A 22,920-nucleotide genomic window follows, 5' to 3' on the forward strand; every position below is an offset into this window, starting at 1 on the left:
GGTAGGGGTAGGGCCAGAGGCAGGGGCAGGGGCAGGGCAGGAGGAGGAGTGGTAGGGGCAGGGGTAGGGGCAGGGCACGGCAGGGCAGGGCAGGGCACGGCACGGCAGGGGCAGGGGCAGGGGTAGGGGCAGGGGTAGGGGCAGTGGCAGTGGCAGGGGCAGGAGGGGCAGGGGCAGGGGCAGGAGGGGCAGGGGCAGGGACAGGAGCAGGTGCCGCGCCCCCCAGGCATCCCCCACGACCCGCTCCATCGCCTCTTGATTTCACACTTTCTTCCTTTATAGGTAAAGAATGCGCGGGCCCTGTGAGGGCTGCCCTGACTCACCACAGGCTGCGGCGCCCGTCCCGGGGCGGGGCGGGGCGGGGCGGGGCGGGGTCAGCGCTCACTGTCCGCTGGGGCCGCCGCGACTGAGCTGAGCCCCCCGGCCCCGCAGCCCGGGGTTCGCCGCCATGACGGGCAGGTAAGGCCGGGCGGGGGGAGCCCCTGGGCAGACGGGGAGGGAGCGGGAGCAGCTCCTGCTCGCCCCAGGTACCGCCGCGGTGTGCCCGGCGGGAAGGGCCAAGGGGAGGCCGCTCTGCTGCCGGGAGGCTCAGGCGGAGCGGAGCCCGCTCCGGGCGGGGAAGAAAGAGCAGGGTTGTCCCGCTGTGCCTCACCCGCTGCCCGCGGGAGCGGCGAGAGGCCGTGGGAAGGCCAGAAGCAGAGCTGGGAGGCAGCAGCCGAAGGTGCGAGTAGTGCTCGCCCAGCAGCCGCGTAACTCCGGCCCTTCTGACCCACTCACGCAGTCCCTCTGCCCACACGGGCACTGTCCTCTTCTTGCAGCTGGCCTTGGAGCTAACATGTTCCCAGAGTTGTTTAAATCTCGAGCTTGGGTTCTGATAGTGGAGAACTCTGTAAGGTCACATAATTGACAGATGTATATGAGAAAAACGGCGGGAAAAAACATTTACTGGCATTTAGTGCTTTAGTGTCCCTTTGTTCTTCCATTTGTAAACTAAAATCCAGACATTATAAAGCAGTTTGTGAAAATATGGTTGCTTTTGTGAAATGTCGTGAGATGAAAAGCATGAAGAAGTAATACTAAAATTATTAAGATGACCTTTTCAGGATACTCATCCTCCTACTCTTACTATCACTATTGTATTCCTGAAGCATTGCTCTTCACGACTAGAAATACTGAAATGGATCTACAGTTGTTTGTGTATAAGTATTCACTTTTCTTTTGTGTAAAATCTTGATGTCTGTATTATGCAGTTTCTTATGATAATTCGATGTAGATCCTGACTGGTAGGTTGTTGGGTCTGAAAGCATGCTGAATAATTCTGTATACTCATCTGTGATTTGGGTGGGTGTTATTGATGCTGTTGGGTGATTGTACATACTCAAAACAGTTCTGGCTTTTGCCTCGTGTCTTTAATGGTCCCTTTTTTCTTTTTCTGACATGTGAAATAGGTAGGTATTTACAAGTTGACGTTGATTTCCTTACTACTAGAAGAAGACTCAAGAATCCTAAATGTTCACAGATTATGTGTACCCATCCAGCTTCCAAATGGAGCCAAGATGAAAAGGACCTGGGAAGAATTGTGACTGTGTATGAATCCAACTGATTTTATTTTTCCAGAACTGTGGTGTGATACTGTTTAGAATGACAGGTTTACCTCGGGTGAAGTCACTCAGCTGAGGAGAACAGTGGGAAATGCTGGACAGTAATCTTTGTTTTCTCTCCATGCCTCCCCTGAAACCTGCCTGTAAAAGTGCAACACCATTCCGTGAGAAGCTCTAACATGAAGTGTGAGGCTGGGTGGGGACTTCCAAGATTGAGACACTGCAGTGTGAAGTTCAATGCAGTGCAAGATTTCTGTCTTCTTTTCCTCAGATGTACATAAGAGGGTTGTTAAAATGAGTAGACCTTGGCTTTAGTTTGTGAAAAGTCAAGGCAGATGTTATTTAATGTTTTCAGAAATGTTTGTCCCAGGAAGTTTGTCAACTATGAACATTTCTAAAGTTCTGTCTGCTGTCATTCCCAGGACAGAACAAAAGTTCTAGCCAAGATGTTTGTCACAGCTGTTTCCCTGTTATTAGTATCATCCGTTTAGGGTAGCAGCTTCCCAGCCAAATGAGATGTCTACGGCTGGAGCATCCCTGCAGTATCCATCAGTCGGAACCTTCCCAGCCAGGAACAGGACATAAACATTCCTCTGGTCTTGAAACTGTTAACAGAGGGAGGGGAATGATTGTGGTGTTTTATAGTGTGTTAAAGCAAGGAAGACTGGAAAACATGAAGTGCTCAAACCATATTCTTTTTCATTTCACCTTTCTTGTCAAGTAGAAATACCAAAGAGTTCTTTTCTAGATACTCTGATTACCAATGTGTTACTGGTAATTAAAATAAATTAAAAATAACTCAATTTTCATTGTACTCTGTCCCATTTATCTCAGAGGGCATCTCCCAGGTTTAAATAGATGCAGTAATGTGATTTATTGAATTTTAGCATTAGAGAAAATTATAACTTTGGGGAAAAAAAAGACATGCACTTCTACATATTCATACTAAAAAAATTAGGTGACTATTTAGCAAATGAAATTCAAATGGAATCTTACATGTGTTACAAGTTACATTGTTACAGTGTGAGGATTGTGTTTTGCTAGAGAAAACATGTAATTTGATAATTGGAATTTGCAAATAGTATTTGTGACTGCCAAGTCTGGGCTAGGCTATCAGTGGAGTAGAGGAGGAGAATCACCTCCCTTGACCGCTGGTCACACATCATAGTTTTATGATATCGCATGTTGTTTAACTACATTTGGGAATAAACTCTGTATAGGAGATAGTGTGTTAGATGTAAAAACAGTATGTCTCTAAGTAGCCTTTCTGTGGTTGGCAGTGTTAGGAAAAACAATTGATGTGATTTTTGGTGCCTTGGGAAGTTTACTGTGGTCCTGCCTTGCTAATAAAGGAAGGGAAGACTGCTTCTACAATTTATATTTGATGTATTTGGTCCATCTGTTATTTGGACTTTTGCATTTTTGACAATTGAAGTGAGGCTGGTTCTTTTTCTTTGTTGTTCTGTGTTGTTTTTTTCATTTGTTTTTTTCTTTGTGATGGATTTATTTGTAAGAAAGAGGATCTGTGAATGGCAGAGAGTTTCTTTTAAGACTTTGCTGCTGTGGTGTTGATTAGGAAACACAAAGGTAAAAAATGTCTGGGCTGTTTTGTATTGCCTTTAGAAATTAATCTAATATAAAGTCCAAGAAAGAAAATATTTCATAAATGCGTGTTTCAGAGCATAATTATTTTTGTAAGAAATTTTAGTTATCACTATACTTGGTCAGACTGGGATCTGGATACGCCTATGTACTTCCTGTAGTCAACAAAAGAAGAGCAGCTGCATTTCCAGATATGCTTATTGGTTGTTCCTAATCTAGTGGAGGTAAGAAATAAGAGTATATTATTTTCAATTAGGCTAGCTGACTAGGTGCTTTTTAATTCAGTAGAGAGCTTCTGCTTCTGTGCATGTGCTCCATTTCATTAAGCAGTTGCAAGCAAAATGGTTTAAAGGAGGAGGAGGGAGTATAAAGGGTGATAATATTAAGAAAGGTTATGGGCATTGAGTAGAAAGTACTTGCATCAAATAAGAGATGTCTCATCTCTCTGAGTTCAAAGCAGCCATTTCTGCTCTTCTGGGTTGAAAATGTGGTTTTAATCTTGTGTTTCCACCAAAGTCTGCTCTCTGCACCTCTCTAGATAATTTTTAACTTATTGAAAGTCCTTAGTCTGTTCTGGGGCCATAGAGGTGCTTCTCTGAAGAAAATCAACTTGTTAATGCCTGAAAAAAGTCTAGCTTCTTTCTTCTGTGATTTGGCCCAGAAAGTAACCACCTGTAAGATTTTGGCATCAACCTGTCTCTTAAAAGCAATCTGTCACAAGGGTAAGAAAAACCTCTTTATGTATGAAGTGGCAAGAGTGATTGAGGCTGTGTTGAGGGATGGGAAAACAGGATATTTATTGTTGTGATGGGGTTTTTTTCTTTAATCCTCTGATCTTCCCTTTTGAAGAAGACAGTCTTCTGTGGAAGAGTGGTTATTTGAAAACCACTAAAATCATGTCATATGTGTCAGAACAGTAAAAGTTTAGGTATTTGAGAGAGAAGGAGGTTTTTAGCCAGATTGCTTAAGGTTAAGGGAGATTAATATTGTGGTGATTTAATATTTTGCTTTGTACTAGAAGTAAAAAGCTGATTTAATCTTACATTTTAAAAGTGGTTTATTGCTCTAAAATTGAAAAGGTCAGCAAAAATACTCAGTATGGAGGACATTTTTCTTCTATTCCGTTTTCCTCATAAAATAATCTGATTCTTTTACGATCTGAAAGAAACTATATGTCAGGAGCTGACACTCCTAGTGAAATGTGGGGTGAATTGTAGATTTTGGGGTTGCTAATTTGTTGTTTTGAAAGTATGTTGTTCTTTATGTGTGCCTGTTCTGCTGAGCCCCAGCAAACTCTTCTGTTTTTCTTTAATGTCGGGTAAATACTCATTTAGAACTCATGAAGTCATCACTCCTCTTTTTTTTTTCCTTTGTAGCTTGCCAAGCTGTAGTCATACGATATATTTCATGCTCATGCTACAAAAATCCTTTTTATTTTTTTTTAAATTTACTAAAAAGAATTTGTGAATAATGACTCTTAAGATGTTTTTTCCAATGATTCCATTGCTAATGTCCTTCACTCCTTTCCCTTCATACTCTCAAAAACTGACTTCTGTAATCTCATGTTTTACTTTTCCTAACCCCTATGCCAGGCCTGAGGTATTTGTGCAGTGTGATCTTCTTTCTCTCTTGCAGTGGGGAGTGGACAGAGGGAGTGGTAGGAAGGCTGAGCTCCTGTTTGAAGGCCCTATTTAGTTCCCATTAGAGAGCTCTGAAGGCTGGAATGCCAAGTATGTTCCTTCTCCCTGCTTCCTGACCCTCTGCAGCCTGGCACTTCTGCTGGCTGCAGTGTGGCCAGAGAGCAGAATTCTTTATGACTGTTTTTGGATTATGCTTTATCCAAATGGAAGGAACAGTTCTGTTTACAGTATCCATAGGACTTTGTGTGGTGTAGCAGCCTGCAGGAAAGTACTTGGACATGCCAGTTTCAGACACTGAGCCGCAGTAAACTGAAGTGTTCCCTGTCAAGACTTCTAGTAATCTGCTTTGCTTTTCTGTATTTCTCTGTGCTTTGTCCAGAAAGTTTTCTTGAATTAAGTGTCTTAATTATGTGAAGAGTCAGGATTTTTTATTATTAACCTCAGGTATGTTATTTATACCGATCCATTCTGCAAGGCTAACACAGAATGAGGTGCTCATGTAAGCCCTCGGTGTTCTGCATTAAGTAGGTAATACCAGAAAGGTGGAATACAGGAAAGAAATTGTCAGATCCTCGAGACTGTGGTAGAGTAGGAGACAGACTGTAAGAAACAATGCTTGAGCAGGGCTCTGTGCATTCTGCTTTAGCTCTTCTGAAATGTAAAGGCAACTCCCCAAAGGAAGGTGACTCATTGAGTAGGTGTTGCTGGTGTTGGCTCTGGTCTCTCTGCATTCCCCTTCACAGTGGCCTTGGGTGCCATGGCTGGCCTGATGCTTGGAGGGCTGGCATCCTCCAGACTCTACCAGCGCCGGCAAGATCGGCTGAGTGGCACTGGGGCACTGCTGAGCAACAGGACACACACAGAAGCTGGGACTCGTGGGTATGTCTTCGAGATGAGGGGAATGCTGTTGCTGAAGCATTTCCCAAGATTTGATAGATGTTCAATTCTGGTGATAGGGCTTTTTTATTTAAAGGGGGAGTTGTCTGCACACAGCCAGAGAGGATGAGGTTTATTTTCATTTCCAAGTAGATTATGAAGGAAAAGGCTTTCCTGATGAGAAAGCTTTCAGTTTTTAACAATAACAGGAAAACAATGGAGAACCTTTCCCATTTTCAGCTGTGTGCTAGAGTGTTCAGAAACAGCATTACTGCTGGTGTTGTTAATGGTGAAGTATTTGGAATGAAAAAAAATGGTGAAATGCAGTAATTTTTCAAAATGTCAATAAAATTCTATTGGTCCTTGTTTTTTAGGGTTCAGTAGTCCATTTCTTCCCCTATACTGTTAATAGCAAGCATGTTGATTTTAGTTTTTGTAAATAAGTCCAATACAGCAGAAACTGAAGTTTCAAATGTAGCTACTTAATGAGATTATTTGGAATATGTCAACCAGACCTTCTTAAATCTGTCCAGACAATTCCATTGCTTAATTTGATCATTACTTTCCCCATGCTTCACATTAAAATCCTACTTCTTTTCTGAATTTTCATTAGTGATTTTGTGCAGGAGATAAATTAACAGGAGTTAAATAAAACTTAGTTTCTTATATTTTGGAAGAACTGTAAGCTGCAGCAGCAACATGGGATCTGAAGCCCGTGTTCCTGGGCAGAGCGTTGAGCATGCAGGAGAGCTATTCTAGCAGTCAAGAGTTCTGAATTACAGCCCTTTCTTAGCAGAAAATAGACCTGATGCTTGCCTGGAATCTAGGAATTGATTTGGCCTTTCAGTTTGAACTGTGGATCCCTCAACAGAACCTTACTTTTCTTGCTATTTTCTTTTTACTCAGCAGTTGACACTGCTGAAGATTATAATCCATTTGAGAAATTTGTTTCCTGAATTGTTGTATTTTTTCCACATTTTTTGAGCTACTTAAAATTTTTTACTTCTTTTTCCTGATAGGTCCTGATAGTTTATGTCCTTTCTTCAGGCAAATGAGAGTAATCCAAAAATAGTGCTGCTGCTAGTTGGTGATAATTGGTTAACACAATAGGAATTATTTGTGTTAGGAGTGCTGGTAAACACATTTAAGCTTCTTTGAGATAATGGAAGCGAAGAGAGAAAGATTAATTGTGTGTAAGGAGTTATTTATCAAATAGACATTCTGGGTGAAGTAGTACATGCTTGATAATAAAAGCATGGGTTTCCTGTGTAAGAAGTATAATTTATTTAAAACCTGTACGTTTCTTTTTGTTGTTGATGTTTGCCTGGGCTGAGTGAACACTGGTAAATGTGTGTCTTTAGGTGATTGGATATCATTTACTGACAATAAGTATTGCTTTGTGTTGAGAGGGACTAACAAGTACCCCATGGCATGGGATCTTTTTCTGTGTGAATATCAACACACTTTCACTGCTGCTGCTGGTCTCAAAGGTCTGCCTGATAGCAGCTTCCCAAGCAGGCCAACCATGGACGTTGTACTCTAATCTCAGCTGAAATATGTGGATTTTTTTTTAACTCCCTGTCTTTTACTGTTGCTTTTGCTGGTAGGCTAAGGAGAGATTGGGATATTTTCCATATTGTGACCATAAGTTGCATTTGTATGTTTTTCTTAATTTTGGTTATCCCTGTGTTCTAAATAAGAATGAAAAATGTTCATTTCATTGAGAGATTGGGGGCTTCATGGTCAAGGAAGATATACTAAGAGAAAGACTGTTCATTTATTATTTAGCTGATGCAAAAATACTTAATCAGAATGAACTGCATTGCAGTTGAATTGCACTGAATTGCAATTCAAAGCAAACAGAAGGAGAAATGCAGAAAATGTTAAGCTGTGCACACAGTTTAACAAATGCACAACAAATCATACAGTGAACAAATGGGATTTTTGTTTTCCCATTTTATGACAAGTTTAATAATAACCTTAAAGAAGTTCATTCAGTTTGGGAAAATTGTCCAGATAGTTCATGAACTGATACCCTTCCTCCTTCTTTTGTCTTTGCATTAGTCTATATCTGTGAAATTAATCACAGTCATAAATTAATCATCAAGCCATAAGACTGATTTTCTTTTCTTCTTTGTCAACCTTGAGGACTTCAAGCTGCAAATTCTCAGCCATGTTGTGACGGGTGAAAGAAGCCCCTCTGCTGGAGTGCTCTGATTTTTATCTTGGCTGCTGACATTTATGGTTTATGCAAGTGGTGATAGGTCTTTTGGTTTTGACTCTTCACTATCCTACCCATGTGTGCGTGCACATTGGAAATGACCATGTCGCTGTGATCATATTGGGATATTTTCTATATGCAGTTGTTTCTACTACTAGACCAGAATGAGCAGAGAATACCTTTCTAGGGCTCCCCAGCACTGGTACACTGCTTGTCTGCTGAGGTTTGGATAATGCCCTGGGTTCTTGTATCTCCAAGTATTTTCTTCCTTTCTTTTTGTAGTATCTGTAATGTTTTGGGTCATCTCTATTAAAGTGATTCTTCATCAGCATTGTGATGAAGGAGAACTCTATTTGATGCTAAGAACAAAAAGCTTTTGAAACCAGTTAAAGAAAAGTGATTTTTTTTGGCTGTTCTTCTCTGACAGAAGCACTCCTTGCTCCTGCAGTTCATTTTTTGAACCTGGCAAAGTCTGGGACTGTTCATCTCTTCTCCTCCTTGTCCAGTTCTGGTTAATTTTGTCTTGCATCCACATTTAAGATAATGAATTCTGTTAATGCAAAGGCTGGAGCTTCTCTTCTACTCTGTTAGCAGTGCAATTGATAGATTTGCTTCTTTTTCCTCAGTGCTAGAGCCCAGTGAACAAATGTTTAAAAAAGGAGGTAATTTTGATTTCAATGATGGAAGGTAAAATGCTTTCAAATATTCCTATCGCACCTGTACCTGTGGCACAGAATGGGTCTCCTAATTAATGTCCACTTCTTATAAAGAAGGAGTTGTTGTTTTTTTCTTTCCATTTGAGAACAATTTATAGTAAGTACTTCTGAGAAGTCAAAGCATGAAAAACCTGGTTAAGGGTAAAAAGGTAATTTATGTAAATTAGGTACTTTGACAAAGATAAGCTTTTAAAGATATGGCACATAATGGTGAAAGCTTGGAAAAAGCATTGTTTGAGCATTGGTATTTTTTAAGTTTGTGCAGGACAGGATAACTTCAGGATGTTGATCTCATCATGTTTTAATAGCCTTTCCTGTCTTTGTGTCACCAGCTTATTGTTAAAACAGAGGTAGTTTCTTTATTTTACTGCATACAAAAAATAAGTGAGCAAACAGAATACAAGCCACTCTCTGTATTGGGGACTGTCCTTTGTGGGAAAGATTTAGATCTGAATATCTCATAACTGACACGGCAAGTCAAACTTTTGTGGTCACTCCTGGTACCACCACCATTCAAAGGATGGTTTTGGTGTTGCCCTTTCTCTGCCGATTGCTGCTGGCAGAAGTTATTGCAGCAGTATAGTAAACTGAATCATAAAACTACTCTGAATTAGCACTGTGCTCCCTTTTCCTTTCAGCCTTGGTTAATTTTAACCTTGAGCTAGCTGAATAAGTGCTTGGTTTTGCACACGAAAGAGGGCACACAGGGAGGTATACTTGATAGAATTTAAGAAAGTGGCAAATAAATGCAAATTCATATCTTTAGGACAATGCTGAACTGGCAAATTTTAGCTTGAGTGTAAAACAACAAATCATCTTAAGTTAAAAGGGATGCAAACTTAGAAATGGAAAGAGAGCTGGGCGGTAAAATTTGAACTGATTGTCAGAGAGCCACAGTTGCTGGTTTGTATTGCAGGAGACACGTTGGTCAGGAGCTGATGTGTGATTTAGTTGACTCCCAATAGTATGGCTCTTCCCAACAAATTTCAGTTGAGTTTTAACTGTGTTAGAGAACTGTGTTATTTTGTCTGCTGGTTCTTTTATTTTAAAGTTTCCTGGACTGATATTTTCTCTCGTATGAGTAGCAAGTTACACTCATTAGCTCATTTGCATGGACTGCTCAGACTCTACCACAAGCATTTTCCTTATGCCCTTGGGGAAATCTTGTCAGCATCAACAGCAGCATCCTGAGTGAGTCCGTTCTTGCCAACACAGCTGTGAGATTTGTGTGGGGATTTCTCCTGAGAAAAGTATATTCCCTGGTATGTGGTGTGAACTGGCCCTGCTGTGCTGTGTTTCACACAGAAACGTGGTTCTGCAGACTGGAGGCTGTCATTGTTGTGAACCGTTCACCCAGGAAGTTGGTAGTGGCATTGATGAGTCCTTTTGGGGAAAAGAAAAAGAAAGAAAATCAGAATTTTTAAAAATATTTATTTCATATTTATAAAGCAAACCCCCACCAAACTCAACCTTAGATGGTGCTTTGTTGTTAATATGTAGAGTGTAATACTTGCTGGCTTGCCCGGTTTTCTTCCCAGAGGAGCTTTTTCACTATGTTGACATGAGTCTTTCTTAATCATCACTGTTGGCTGGCTCGTCTTGGAATTCTGGAATCAAATTTTTCAAGAAGGGAAAAAATTCTTGATGGAAAGATTAAATTTTCAAATCCTGGCACACACTTGCATGGTGTAACTGAGAGAGTAGTTACTGAAAACCAGGCCAGTTAGGTCTCAGCTTTGCTGCAAACATTGTATTTTGTGTTGACCTATTCCTTTGATACTGTGTCAGGATAAAAATGTTTCTTTAATCTGTGATCTCTGGTTTGTGAAATTACAGGATTTCCTGCTTGTCCATAATTCTGCTCCATGTCTGTTTTTAAAGATACTTCATACTGCAATAAGAAAACAAGCTGTAACAAATTTCTGCTGAATTGGTACTCCATTCTTCAAATTATTATGGTCTCCCTTGATTCTTGCCTCCCTTGGAACCGAAGCAGTAGAAGAAAAGTCTCTTTTTACTGGATTTGTTGCCTCAGAAGTATGAGGTTGCTGCCTGCTCAATCCAGTTGTGCAGAGTATAAATCCCTGGGATACAGACAGTGCTGTGTTTTGTAGGAGGACCAGAGGAAAGAGAATCTGCTACTGGAACATGCTAATTGAGTTACTGTTCCCCACGAAGAGGTGTGGAAAGTAGTATGTTGGGTTGTAGAATAACACTAACATTGCATTTTCAGCTCAGAGTAGCTTTGAATATAAAAAGAAGGGAAAAAAACTTTTAAACCAAGCCATCTTTCATTTTATGCTTACATTGCATACCTCAGGAAGAGTACTATCCAAAGCATTTGGAGATTTTTAACATGCTAGAAATTTTTTATACTCCCACTTATAAAATTGCAATCTTTCCAATCATAGAACTCTAAAGGTGCCCAGAAGGCATAAAGTAGTGTAACGGGGTGGGTTCCACAGTTGCTGGAAAAGTGAGGCTGAGCACTGTAGAGAGTTCAGAAAACAGTATGTTTACTGACAGGAGTGACTGAATAGCAAGAACCCAGGGAAGGGAGAGAGAAGGAGGGAGATGAAAGCAATAAGCCCAAGCATGTAAGCACCCCAGCCACCAAAGAGTTACTCATGTAAGGTTGTCTTACCAACTCAGAACACTCCCCTGAAGACAGGGGCTACATCCTCTAGGCCTTGGCAGACAGCAGGGATTCCTGCTGTCTTTTTTGGGGAAAAAACCACCAACCCCAAGAGCATGAGCCCTCTCACCTTTTATTGAGCCTGCTGGAGACGTCTACCTAGGGATTTGTGTTCACCACCCCCCAGGAACAGGTCGCAGACCCTCCTGCTCTCTCACTTTTCCTCCTTGCTCTCCCCCCTCAGCTCTCCTCCAAAGGCTGTCAACCAATAGGAGAGACTCAAGTACCTTTAGTTTATGCAAAGTCTGTCTTCAAGGATGAAGCTTTCACTCTATCAGCTTTAGTTCCCTAGAACTTGACAGAAAAAGGATAAATCTTTTCACAGGTGGCATTGGCAAAAACACAGACCAAAATGTCAACACAAGTAGTGTTTTAATTCCCAACACAAGTAGTTTTCTGTATTTAAAAGTGTAACAATACTGAGTTTTTATATTATTAGATAATCTGGTGGTTAAAAGAAAGATTGCATTGCATCAGGAAACTGCGACTTGTCTTATAACTCTTCCTTCCCCACTTTGAAATGTGATATATGATTTTAAAACTGCATTGACTTAGATTAGCATGATAGCAAGCATGAAAATTTTGTGAAAGAAGTTGGTGGGATCATTCCATATTTTAGGGACGATAGAGGAAGTGTTCATTATGTGATTTGTGAGTGTGGCTTTGGAGGTGTTTTAGCCTCACTTTCTGAGCAAATGAAGCTGATTTATTGGCCAGGCCAGCCAGAGGGACTTCTCTCTTCCCATGTCTTTCCAACATTTTGAGAGTGTCAACTAATTTGGCAGGAAGAGAAAGGCACATAGCAGGGTAATGCCCTGCTAATTCCTGCAAGGAAGGGGAGACTGCAGTGGGATGTCTGTTCTTATTACACCTCAGAAAATCTGCAGACGTGTACGTCCTGAGACTGGAAATCCCAAAAAGTCAGAATCATTGGGTTTGCTGCTCTCCAAACTTCTAGTTTATTTAAAAATGTGAATATTTGCTATGAGCTGTTAGCAGGAGAACATAGTGGGGTGAAAGACTGCTGAAGTAGCCTGAAGAGTGCAATAGGTCTGCTACATGACCTCATCTGCCACATATGATTTGCCAGAACATTATTCCTAACTGATGTCTTGTGATGAATTGACTCACTGATTTTTTTCTTTTCACGGAAAAGGGAGTTTAAAGCAGCAGTAGTGTTGCATTCATAGGTGTTGGTGAAACTTGGATGACATGGTTGTGCTCATGTGATTGGCCGTGATAGTTGTTCACGTTCTTACTGTTGTCTTAATTGCAGTAACATGTCGGATGCTCTCGCGAATGCAGTGTGTGAGCGCTGCCAGGCGCGATTCGATCCTGCAGAGAGGATTGTGAACAGCAATGGGGAGCTATACCACGAGAACTGCTTTGTCTGTGCTCAGTGCTTTCGGCAGTTCCCAGAGGGACTCTTTTATGAGGTGAGTTCTCAGACTGAGAAAGAAATATCTCCATTAAATTGCAAGGAATTAGGTGAAAATTCTGGCAGAAATGAGAATTTTCATTTTTCTTGCATTTTTAATTCTTAGCTCTAAACCTCTATTTCCATTTTTTTGAGGTGCTTCCAACTTAATTTTCCTTTATTTCTTCTCATTTGTTCCTTCAGTAACAACAAAATTGGAAGTGTTTCTTAATCATCACAGAATCAGAGAATGGTTTGGGTTTGGAAGGGACCTTACGGACCATCTCATTCCAACCCCCTGCCATGGGCCAGGACACCTTCCACTAGACCAGACTGCTCAAAGTCCTCTCCAAAATGGCCTTAATATTTCATTAAACATAAGTCATTTTTTGTCTTTATCCTAGACTCATTTTGTATCAAACTTTTCCAGCTGGGCAACTGGAATGGGTGAACCCGTTTAAAAATTAGGTTGAAATTTTTCTGCAGAATATGTGTGAGCACATATTATGAATAACACATTATTTTAAACATGTTGCATTTTATTTTGGCATGAGTTTTAGCCTTGTGTAGGAGGAGTAGTTCTGAACTAAACTAAAGCAAAAATGAAATTAAAGGTAACTACAGGAAAAGTACTCTGGGATTCTTCAGGATTTTTACTGTTTTGTAGCTGTGTTGCTATTAATTTAACTGTTTGCTGTGCAAATTCACTACAAGGCTGAAGCCATATCTTGATATTTCTTTAAGAAGAGCCTTTATGAGTTGAAAAGCAGGTGTGTGGGTAGGCTAGAACCAGAAAGCTTAAGTGACCTTGACTCATTGGTCATTTCAATGGAAAATCATGCTGAACTGTTGAGATGTAAAAGTAGTTCAGTTATTCATGAGGGCTCCTTCTTTCTTGTTTTGTTTGCAGTTTGAAGGTCGGAAGTACTGTGAGCATGACTTTCAGATGCTATTTGCTCCTTGCTGTGGGGAATGTGGTAAGATGTGACACATGTCAACACTGTGGGGTAACAGCTACAGGGCTGTGCAAACCTCTCAGCATTGCTGTGACATCCAGCCCTGGGCTGGGATTGTTGAGGTCATTTTAAATAGCAGATGCTCTGGGTGGAAACAAAGCATGATACCAGCAGTGGCTTGGGGTATTCTGGTTGTGGGAATAATTGGGTTTTTTCAGTTAGACTGTAATAGTACTTGTGGAATTAAAGTGAAAGGATTATGAAGACAGTAGATTTTGATGACTGTTTTCTGATGCATCTCAAGATGTTGCTTTTCTTTTGCAGGTGAGTTCATTATCGGGCGTGTTATCAAGGCAATGAACAACAACTGGCACCCAGAATGTTTCCGCTGTGAGCTCTGTGATATAATCCTTGCTGACCTGGGCTTTGTGAAGAATGCTGGCAGGTAAGATAGAGGAGATTGGAAAGTTTATTAGTGGGTTATTGATACAGCAGTGAGATGCTGAGAGTGGTCACTTAGCTGTACACAGAGAAAAAGCTTGAAAAGGTACAGAAGAAGCTTTAAGGAGTAACCTGTTAGATGGGAAATGGAATGAAGAACAGTGTTCTTCATCCAATGAAATATGAAGAAACTCAAGTTTTAGTAGCTAGTGGATGGGTTCTGGAAAAGAAAGAAATTTCAGGTAGAAGGCAGGGATTTCAGGCAGAAAGCTGAATAGTATGTGAGAAAAATGGATTATGTGATTCCATGCAGGCTATTTATCAAGTAAGCTGCTGAGCAGGAAATCAGAATATAGAAAAAGGCCAAGAGAACAACACGATGATTACAGCAAAGTCTGTTCAGCATGTGATTCCACTGGTCTTCAGAAATCACTCCTTTTATATACAGTAGTATAAAAATGAGTCCTAGAGATCGATTAATACATTTAATTAAAAAGTAAGAAATAAAACCACAAAAACATACCATGATAAGAAAGTAAAACAATCCAGCAGGTAGTGCGCAAATCAGAGCTAATTTTAGGCTTTCATATCTCATGAGCAAAGCCTAGTAGTCTGTTGCAGAGTTTATATTTTCACTAACTCAATGGTGAGGAAAAGAAGGAAAGGTTATATACTTGAACCCTGTCCAGCAGGTAGTCCTCTTAATTCCCTCCTCTTCTGTCCTATATGCAACTTCTGTGCCTTTGTGCCATCTGGAGCTGGGCATAATTGATGTTCTTTTGACACCTAGACTTGTTTGAATGGGCTGCTGGGATAGCACTTAGGGTGTTTTAGGAAAGTGGTCAAGATTGAAGCAGTTCAAGCAAGATAAGGTATGTTTGATTTCAAAATTTGTGGGCCAAATCTATAATGGTAAATAGCTTATAAAAATATATTTCACCTGTCACATGATTTCCTATAATGTTTATCTCCATAGCATTGAAGCAGTCTTTTAATGAATTTTATTAGAAACTCTTTTTCACTCTTCTTGTTGTACATGGTCTTCTCTGGTCTGCCTGTCATTTCCAAGCATATCCTGCTGGAAGCAGAGATGTGAGAATAAAGATAATCCCTGCTTTATCCAGAGGGAAGAAATAGTCTTGCTAGATAAGTCACAAAAAAAGAATTGTAAACATCTTAAAGATAGGAGTCTCTTCTGGACCAAGTAGACTTCACTTCTTCAAAAGCTTACTTTTCTTCCCTTCTGCTATTTAGGTTCATACTTTTACAATTCAGTATGTAGCAAAGATGAATGCTCTATTCCTAAATGGCCCTTTTCCGCTCCTCAGTTTGAGGGTTAACAGGATATTTGGTGTTTTGCAGGGAACTGCATAAAAGGGGCAGTGTATTAATGTTATCCAACTACTGTCAGCAGCTTTGAGACAAGGGCAGATGGAGAAGGTAGTGAGAAGTTTTATGCTCATCTCCAGTTCTGAATGCTGGAAAGAACTTAAAAAACCCCTCCAAAACAAACCACATTGTGAGTCCCGTCTTAATTCCAGTCCACGCTGGATTCATTGCAGCATTTTGGTCTTTTTTTTTCTTGTCACCATTTAGTACCAATTTTCTCTCCAGTATGTATAAATGCTTTGCATTCAGGAACTTGGGCAAGATGTGCTAGCGTGTTGCTTTTTCATCAGGCAGGTCTGTCTCAGGAGTGGATCTCTACTGCTGGCACAATATGAAATTTTAAAGAAGGTTGTATGCATTGTGCAGGAGAAGAGCTGTTACTGTGTGCTTTGGGAATAAAGTTCTTTAAAAAAAGTTTAAAAAAATTTCTTTCCCTCTTTGCCCCCTACCCTATTCCTAAGTTCACAAGCCTCAGTTTCACATCTTGGAAATCAGTAGAACTGTCCTATGTCTGCAGTTTCAGTAAGACATGGACACGTGATCTCTGTTGTTTCTTGCTAGTTGCAGTCCCACAAAACCAGCAGAACTTCCCTTCTCAGGATGAGTTTGACTCTGGGTTGACTGTCTCTCTGCCTATTTATGCTCTCAGCTGCTTTTGGTGGAAGAGAGCATCATTAAGTCAAAGCAGTGACAACAGTCTTGTTCACAGTTCAGATTTAGCACTTAGTGAGCTTTCATTTGTCTTCCCCTCATGTGTTTGAGGCAACATTACTGTCTTTTTAATACAAAACAGATTGCACAAAGCCTCGTGGAATTTCTCAGCTACAAAGAAATACATGACTGGGTCGAAGGCCCCGTTGAGACTGGTGAGGCAGGAGGTGACGCGGTTGCTGAGGGCCAGTATACGCTGTGTGTCACAGGAAGTTCTGATCCCGTTGTAATGGAGAATGTAAATGTAGCGATTGACATGGTAAGGTACAAAACAAATCAGAAAGATCATCAGGACCATGATGATCATTTTGACAGCTTTTTCCTTCAGGTGTTTTTCAACTCTGTTCCCAGTCTTCAGGCTTCGGATAATGAGTAAGTAGCAACTCACTGTGGTAACAAATGGGAAGGTGAATGCCACTGCTAAGGACACGAGGGCATGACGTGAAGCCTTTTCTCTGTAGAGCTGCAGGCAGACAGTTGTGTTTTTCATCTGGACTGTTTGCACACTAAGCAGCAAAGGTGCCATTGCCACCCCCACGATGACCCACAGAAAGGCACATGCCACATGGGCATAATAGGCCCTGCGGAGCTTGATGGACTTCACAGGGTGCACAATGGCCAGGAAACGGTCAACACTGATACACATGAGGAAATAGATACTGGCATACATGTTGAGGTAAAAAAGGAAGCCAGTGAGTCTGCAAGGAATCTCACCAAATGGCCAATGGTTACCAGAAAAATGGTACACCAGCCGGGTGGGAAGTACCAGCACAAAGGACAGGTCAGCCACAGCAAGGTGCATCAGGAAAATGTTGGCAGGTGTGCCTGACTTTTGGTCCCGAATGAAGAGCCACAGAGCCAGGGCATTGCCAGCAAAAGCCAAGATGAAGTCCAGGAAGTAGAAAGTGGCAAAAAGGATGTTCTCGATGTGTGTCTCTTTGCCACATTGCTCTGATGTTTCCAGAGCAAAATTTGATTGATTTGAGCAATTGAAGAGTAAGCTTGAATCTGCTGGGCCATTCATTTTTCCCCACAGTTTTGAAGGAGAAAAACCCCACCTAAACCTGAAAGAAGATAGTATATTACACATGAGCCTGGGTTTGTGGAACAAACCACCCAACCAACAAAAAAACCTCCAATAAAATACCCAAAAACCTACACATGGAAATCAGCAATGTCTCCTGTTTGCTATCAGTATCAGTGTTTAATGTGACAGGGCAGTCTGAGTGTAAACCCTTATATTAAAATGCTGAATTACCCCCTGCTCAGCTGCGTTTTCCAGACCAATAATTCCCATGTAGGGAACCTTAATAAAGAGCTGGCTAGCTGGTGATGAGTTGTATAACCAAGTAGTGAGATGCTTGTGTCTAGTTAAGGGGAGTGAAAGTGGGTTTTGTATGTCTAGCTAGAAAGTACTTGCCATGTTGTAATTTGAAATCCTGATTCAGGACTGAGAAGCTTCTAATGAGTCAGCTTTTCTGAGCACAGGTTTATGTTGTAAGGTGACCTAGCTTATAATATCTGTCTTGTCCCTAGAAGAGGTGAAAGATAGGTCGTCAGGTATTGCTGTTATTAAAAAAATCCACAGGGTTCCTGAAAGTCTTTGGGAATTATTTTAGTCTAAAATCCTGTATTTAAGGCAAATACACCTATTTCCAATATGGGATGCAAGTTTTCAGATGGGTAGCAACATCCCATTTGACACTGAATTGACTCAAAGATTATTAATAATGCTGTCAGTGTCTTTTCAAAGTGTCATCCTTCCCTGCAGCTTTTCTCTCCCAGCACTCCTCTCCCTTGTCCTCCCTCAAAAGTCTGAACTCCACTGTAGCTTATTCAGGACATTTGCCAGTCTGTGTTTGCAGTGTCCCGAACTGCATCATCAAAAAGTGGTAAGATTTTCTGGGCACAGCCCTGTGGCTTTTTATACGTTGCACATCGGTGATAGTAGGTGGTGGGGAAATGCAGGCCATCTGCAATTCCAGCATTGTCTCTGTTTCTTGGATTCCTCAGAGGTGTTACAGTATGTGTGGCAGTACCTTCATTGTGCTCACCATTGCATTTTGTACTGACTTACCATTTCTCCATATTATTCAATACATCTTTAAATATATCCAATATACTGTGCATCCAGCTTTGCAACATAACTCATAATTCAGATGTCTAAAAATATTGGGATAATCTAGAAATTGAAATGGGATTAAGGACAGACAAATATATTGGAAAATGTGAGCAACATTCCAAGGTAATTACCATCTTTTGTTTGGCTGCTGTTACTTTCAAGTGAACAGAAAACTGCAGTAGCTAGAGATAGATGTCCTGGACTGCTTCTCTTTTAGTGCACAGTTGAAGAGACAAAACCAGCAGAAGGGAAACTGAAATTCAGAAACTGAAATTTCTTCCTGTGGCCACTGAGGGCCCTTCTTACTCCATGCATTGCCTAGATATCCTTCTGGATTTGAGTCTTAATAGCAAATTATTATCTTGCCATGACTTGCAATTGCATGGACAGGGAAGACTGTACAGCCCTTTTTTTTTTTTTGTCCAAGGGAAATTTTATTTATAAAAATACGTGTGAAGTTGTAGTTTCATGTACAAAACAAAAATGCCCTGTTGCAGTTTTTTTGTCTGGAGCTCACAGGTTTGCAGAGGAGCCTGCAGTTTTTAGTATTCATTTGTCCCTTACAAAGTAAAACTTGCAGATATTCTCTAACACAAGAGTTTGAAGTTTGTATGTGATGGTAATGTTAACTCAAATACTTGTCGTCCCTGGATGGAATTAGTTTAAATATGTGTTTTTCTGTTGCATACCAAAGAAGAAATACAGCAGACCATGCCTTTTCACTGTTAATTTACAACAGTGCCTATCACTTCAAATTCTAGCTGTGAAACCTTTTATTGTGTCGGGTCCATTGTTTAATTATGCTTTTCATCTGCAAAAAATGTAATCAAGTGATGTTTATGGACACACCTGTCAGTGGTGAGATGGTCTGTAGCTAAACATTACTCTATCCATGGTTGTGACACCTGAGCAAGCAGTAAATGCTAGCTTGGAGCAGCTGAAAAAGAAGCAAGAGTTGTCTAATGGAACAGACTGGGATGGCTCTTGTTGTATTGAGGTTATTTAAATCAATTCATGAAAAAAAAGCAGTAAGGAGAGTTTTTTCTTTTTGCCAGCTAATTATTAGGGGTTTAGTATCATGATACATTGAATCTATTCTGTTTGAGTTGATTTCCTAAAGAGGATCTTGGGGATTCGGATTCATCCGAGTGTCAGTGCCAGACTTTGAATAGGCAAGACTTGAAAGCTGAGAGTTCTGTCCTCACTGATTGCAGCATTGAGTCTGACATGAATTTCTGTCCAGACCTGCTTTCAGTGCAAAATGCTGTGGATTAAAAGGGAGAATGTCAGAGCTATCTAAGAAGCCAAGTATGTCAGCATCAGGAAGACAGAGGTTTAGAACTAATGATAAAATTGAAATAAATTTAGTCTTTGCAAATGACTGCCTTCTCATAGGAGAGCTGTTGTTACGCAACTTACTTGTGAGAGCAACTTGAAGGAAGGTATTTTGTATTGTCTGATTAGAAATCACAGAAAAGGGAAGTGGTCCTCCTAGTTTTGTTTATGTTTGAAATTAGAAGGAAATTATAATTAAAGTTTTTATTTATTTTACAATTCTACTTATTGGGTGAAAACTGCGATGTAGGTTGAGTAAGTTAGGAAAAAAGCCAATGTCACTAGAATTAATTGTTGAGCTTATTTTTAGAACTTATGCATTTTCAACAAAATGCTACAACTTTAGAAAAGTGATAGTTCTCTGACAGTGTGTTCTATAGACAGTGTTGAAAGCTCTCTGCTCTTATTTACAGTTCCACTTCTCTTTCCCTTAGTTTTATCCTATCAAATTAAAATAAATGGGTTTAGGTCTTTTCTTCCTTTTTGTTTTTTTATGCTTACAAAAAGCCACTGGGACTCCTAGAAAGCCTATTGTAGTAGTCTGTATAAAGAGCAAACTAGAAACTTTCCGAAATTATCTAGGATGTGCAATATGTGTTAAGATATATGGTGCAAGAGGCTGTAACTCCACAGACAGATAACTCCTTTAGGAGTCTGGCTCCTTATCCAATAATTTCCACTTGGATTGTGCTCTTAGTGCTGTGTGAATATTTAGTGATTTGCATGTTGCTAAACAGAGCACTATTCTGGAAGGAGCCATTATGCCAGGCCTCCCAGGGCTGAGCTGTAAGGGGGACATCACTGCTCATTCCAAGTGTGTGCACACTGACCATATTTTATGCCCCGTTTCTCTTCTGCTCAGAAACAAGCAAGATAACAATCCACAAGTCTGTCAGTGTGGACATAACACAATCACTCTCTCAGCAGATCTGTCATCAATGAAACAATTAACTAGGATAAGAAATCTATAGTTCTTTGTAAGTTAGTTACCTGGCTAATTTGGAGTTCTGTTATAATGCCCACTTCAGATAAATTTGAACTCAATGTTAGGGTTTGTGGTGGATATCAGAAATTCCTGTTCTTGCCCTCAGCTAGAGCAGTTTCTTGTTTGTGATTACACTACTTTGTTATGATTATGAGTTTTGTTGTCTTGTCAAATGGGAGTGTCTCCTATCTTCTCAAAGTACTCTTTAATAGAAATAGTCTGCTTCTGACTGAAGTTATTCTCTTGAAAATCACTCGCTGCTGAGCCTACTGAAATACTGAAGTACTTTGGTTTTGTGAGCATCCAAGCAGTATCAGAGAGCACTGGACATACTGTACATCTGGCACAAATGTATATACATTACATATAAAAGTTTGAAAAATGTTTTTGTTTTGGAGGAGCAATGTAAAGAAAGGCATGGAAATTATTCTTTGAAATTTAAAAAATGCTGTCTATTCTTAGTTTCAGACATTTCCATTATGTTCATCCATCTCAGTATGTGTGCCTTTGCTCCTCACTGGTACCAGCTAAAACTAATGCCATTAGGAAAGCTCCTAAAAATACTCCTAAAAGAAGAAAGCTCTTGAAGCCCCTTCTAACAGAATTTTGTCTCTTACCTCTTTACAGTGCACTTGTGTAGGTAGAGTGGAGGGTCCTTTACAGGAAAATCTCAAGGAACTCCTTCTGATGACAGCAAACCACATAGAAGCAGAACGGAGAAAACAAGATGATCCCAAAGAACGCACAGTTGCAGACTTGCTGAGGGTGGAGAGGAGACCTCCTCTATGTAGTGTCCTCCTCGCTCTGATAGCGCATTATCAGCTCAGTCAGACAACAAAGTAGGGGAGAGGACACCCCAGTACTGAGGAGCAGCCTTCATCCCAGCTGAGCTGTTGGCACTGGGAGTGCTGCTGCTGGTATAAATATGAATATCCTGCATGAATATTCTAGTGTTCATGGTGCTTACTGAAGGCTGCTACTGAAATCCCAGCCATGAACAGAGTCTCCTTGGAATTCCTTGATTATTTTAGAAGAGTGGAAAGAATCATTGTTTGGGGGAAATTTAACATTAATAGACACAACAGGGCATTTCAGAATGGGATAATTATGCAATGGTAGGAATGGGGAGGGGAGGGGAAGAGGAAGAGGGGAGGCTGCTATGGTAACAGCTTAGCTTGTCCAACACTTCCCTGTGCTTGCAATAGAGGAGGGTCTGTGGGAGGGTTTGTGCGTGGGGATGGAGTTGATAGTGGTTTATCAGTGCAAATCGTTGAAGGCATCTCATTTAGCTGAATGAGAGGGATCTCTTTCAGGACACTTGCTTCGGGGTACCCATGTCCTGCCCTTTGTAATTGCTCTGCATTTGACAGTGCTGAATAAAATTGATGCCTTTATGCTGAGATGAGCACAGCTGCATGTTTCCCTATAATGGGTTGCTGTCTGCCTTTACTGAACTCTGTCTGGACAGCCAGTAGTTCCCGCCCTGGACAGAGACACTTGCTGACAGGAGGACTCAGATTTGGAGAGAATAATAACGATACTTAGACAGTCGCCTGCCAGCTGAGGACCATAAATGTTTGAGGTCTCACAACAACGTGTGTTGTATTCTTATGCCCATTTTACAGACCTAAGGGTAAGTGATTCATCACAGCAGAATTTTGGAAGGGACCTTGCAAAGAACCCACTGTTTCATCCATAAATCTGCCCTTTCCTTTTGTGTGGTGTGTTTTGGGAATGACCTGTAAATCTCAGCAAGTGTTTGACATAGTGATACAGTTAAAGGAATTAAGCAGGCTTGTTGGTTTTGGGACAAAGCAACCCACAGAAATCATTCATCTTTCATTTTTGTTTTATCATAAATTCTTCCCAGCACACAGTGTTGCAGCTACAGGGTTAGGTAATAGGCAAGAAAACTGAACAACTTCTCCTCCAAGCTCCCAAATATTAGGATAAAACTGATGGGTTGCATCAGCCTTTACACAAGGTTTTTTTATGTCTTTGTCTTGAGTTTTTCTACCAGAAACTTGCTTTATCTACCACTTTAGGAATGTGTTCCAGAACATGTGATAGGAACACAGTTGCATTAACCACAAAAAAATACAAATTGCATAGTTCTTTATTTTCTTTAACTTAGGACTAAAAGGAAATTGTAGGCCAAAGAGCTAGCATTCAATGGTCTTTTGTTTGTCCTAGATATTGAAGACTAAGGAATC

At 40.6% G+C, this 22,920-nt stretch overlaps 2 protein-coding genes across 3 annotated transcripts in view; one reads left to right on the top strand and one right to left on the bottom strand.

Annotated features, from left to right (window-relative positions):
• Positions 1 to 368: 368 nt before the first annotated feature.
• Positions 369 to 22,920, top strand: part of LIMS2 (LIM zinc finger domain containing 2) — a 31,519-nt gene continuing 8,967 nt past the window's right edge. Inside the window, exons 1-4 of one of the 2 annotated variants that reach the window (XM_071566837.1) lie at positions 369 to 459; positions 12,628 to 12,787; positions 13,679 to 13,745; positions 14,049 to 14,169. In XM_071566837.1, the coding sequence (XP_071422938.1) occupies positions 449 to 459; positions 12,628 to 12,787; positions 13,679 to 13,745; positions 14,049 to 14,169 (359 nt within the window). In that variant the 5' untranslated portion in view covers positions 369 to 448. Of the gene's footprint in view, positions 460 to 3,781; positions 3,926 to 12,627; positions 12,788 to 13,678; positions 13,746 to 14,048; positions 14,170 to 22,920 lie in introns of those variants that run through there. The other variant, XM_071566838.1, reaches the window with a different exon arrangement.
• GPR17 (G protein-coupled receptor 17) lies at positions 15,209 to 21,594 on the bottom strand. Its single transcript, XM_071566836.1, has 2 exons — positions 21,325 to 21,594; positions 15,209 to 17,329 (listed from the first exon to the last, which is right to left on the bottom strand). Exon 2 carries the CDS (start codon positions 17,287 to 17,289, stop codon positions 16,258 to 16,260), a length of 1,032 nt encoding a protein of 343 aa, XP_071422937.1. The 5' UTR covers positions 17,290 to 17,329; positions 21,325 to 21,594; the 3' UTR covers positions 15,209 to 16,257.

Source organism: Pithys albifrons, chromosome 11, assembly GCF_047495875.1.
Source record: "Pithys albifrons albifrons isolate INPA30051 chromosome 11, PitAlb_v1, whole genome shotgun sequence".
Lineage (NCBI taxonomy): Eukaryota > Metazoa > Chordata > Aves > Passeriformes > Thamnophilidae > Pithys > Pithys albifrons.

What these genes read in the sequence shown, in the direction of transcription:
- GPR17 (XM_071566836.1), bottom strand. Translation starts at nt 17,289, where the DNA reads ATGAATGGCCCAGCAGATTCAAGCTTACTCTTCAATTGCTCAAATCAA.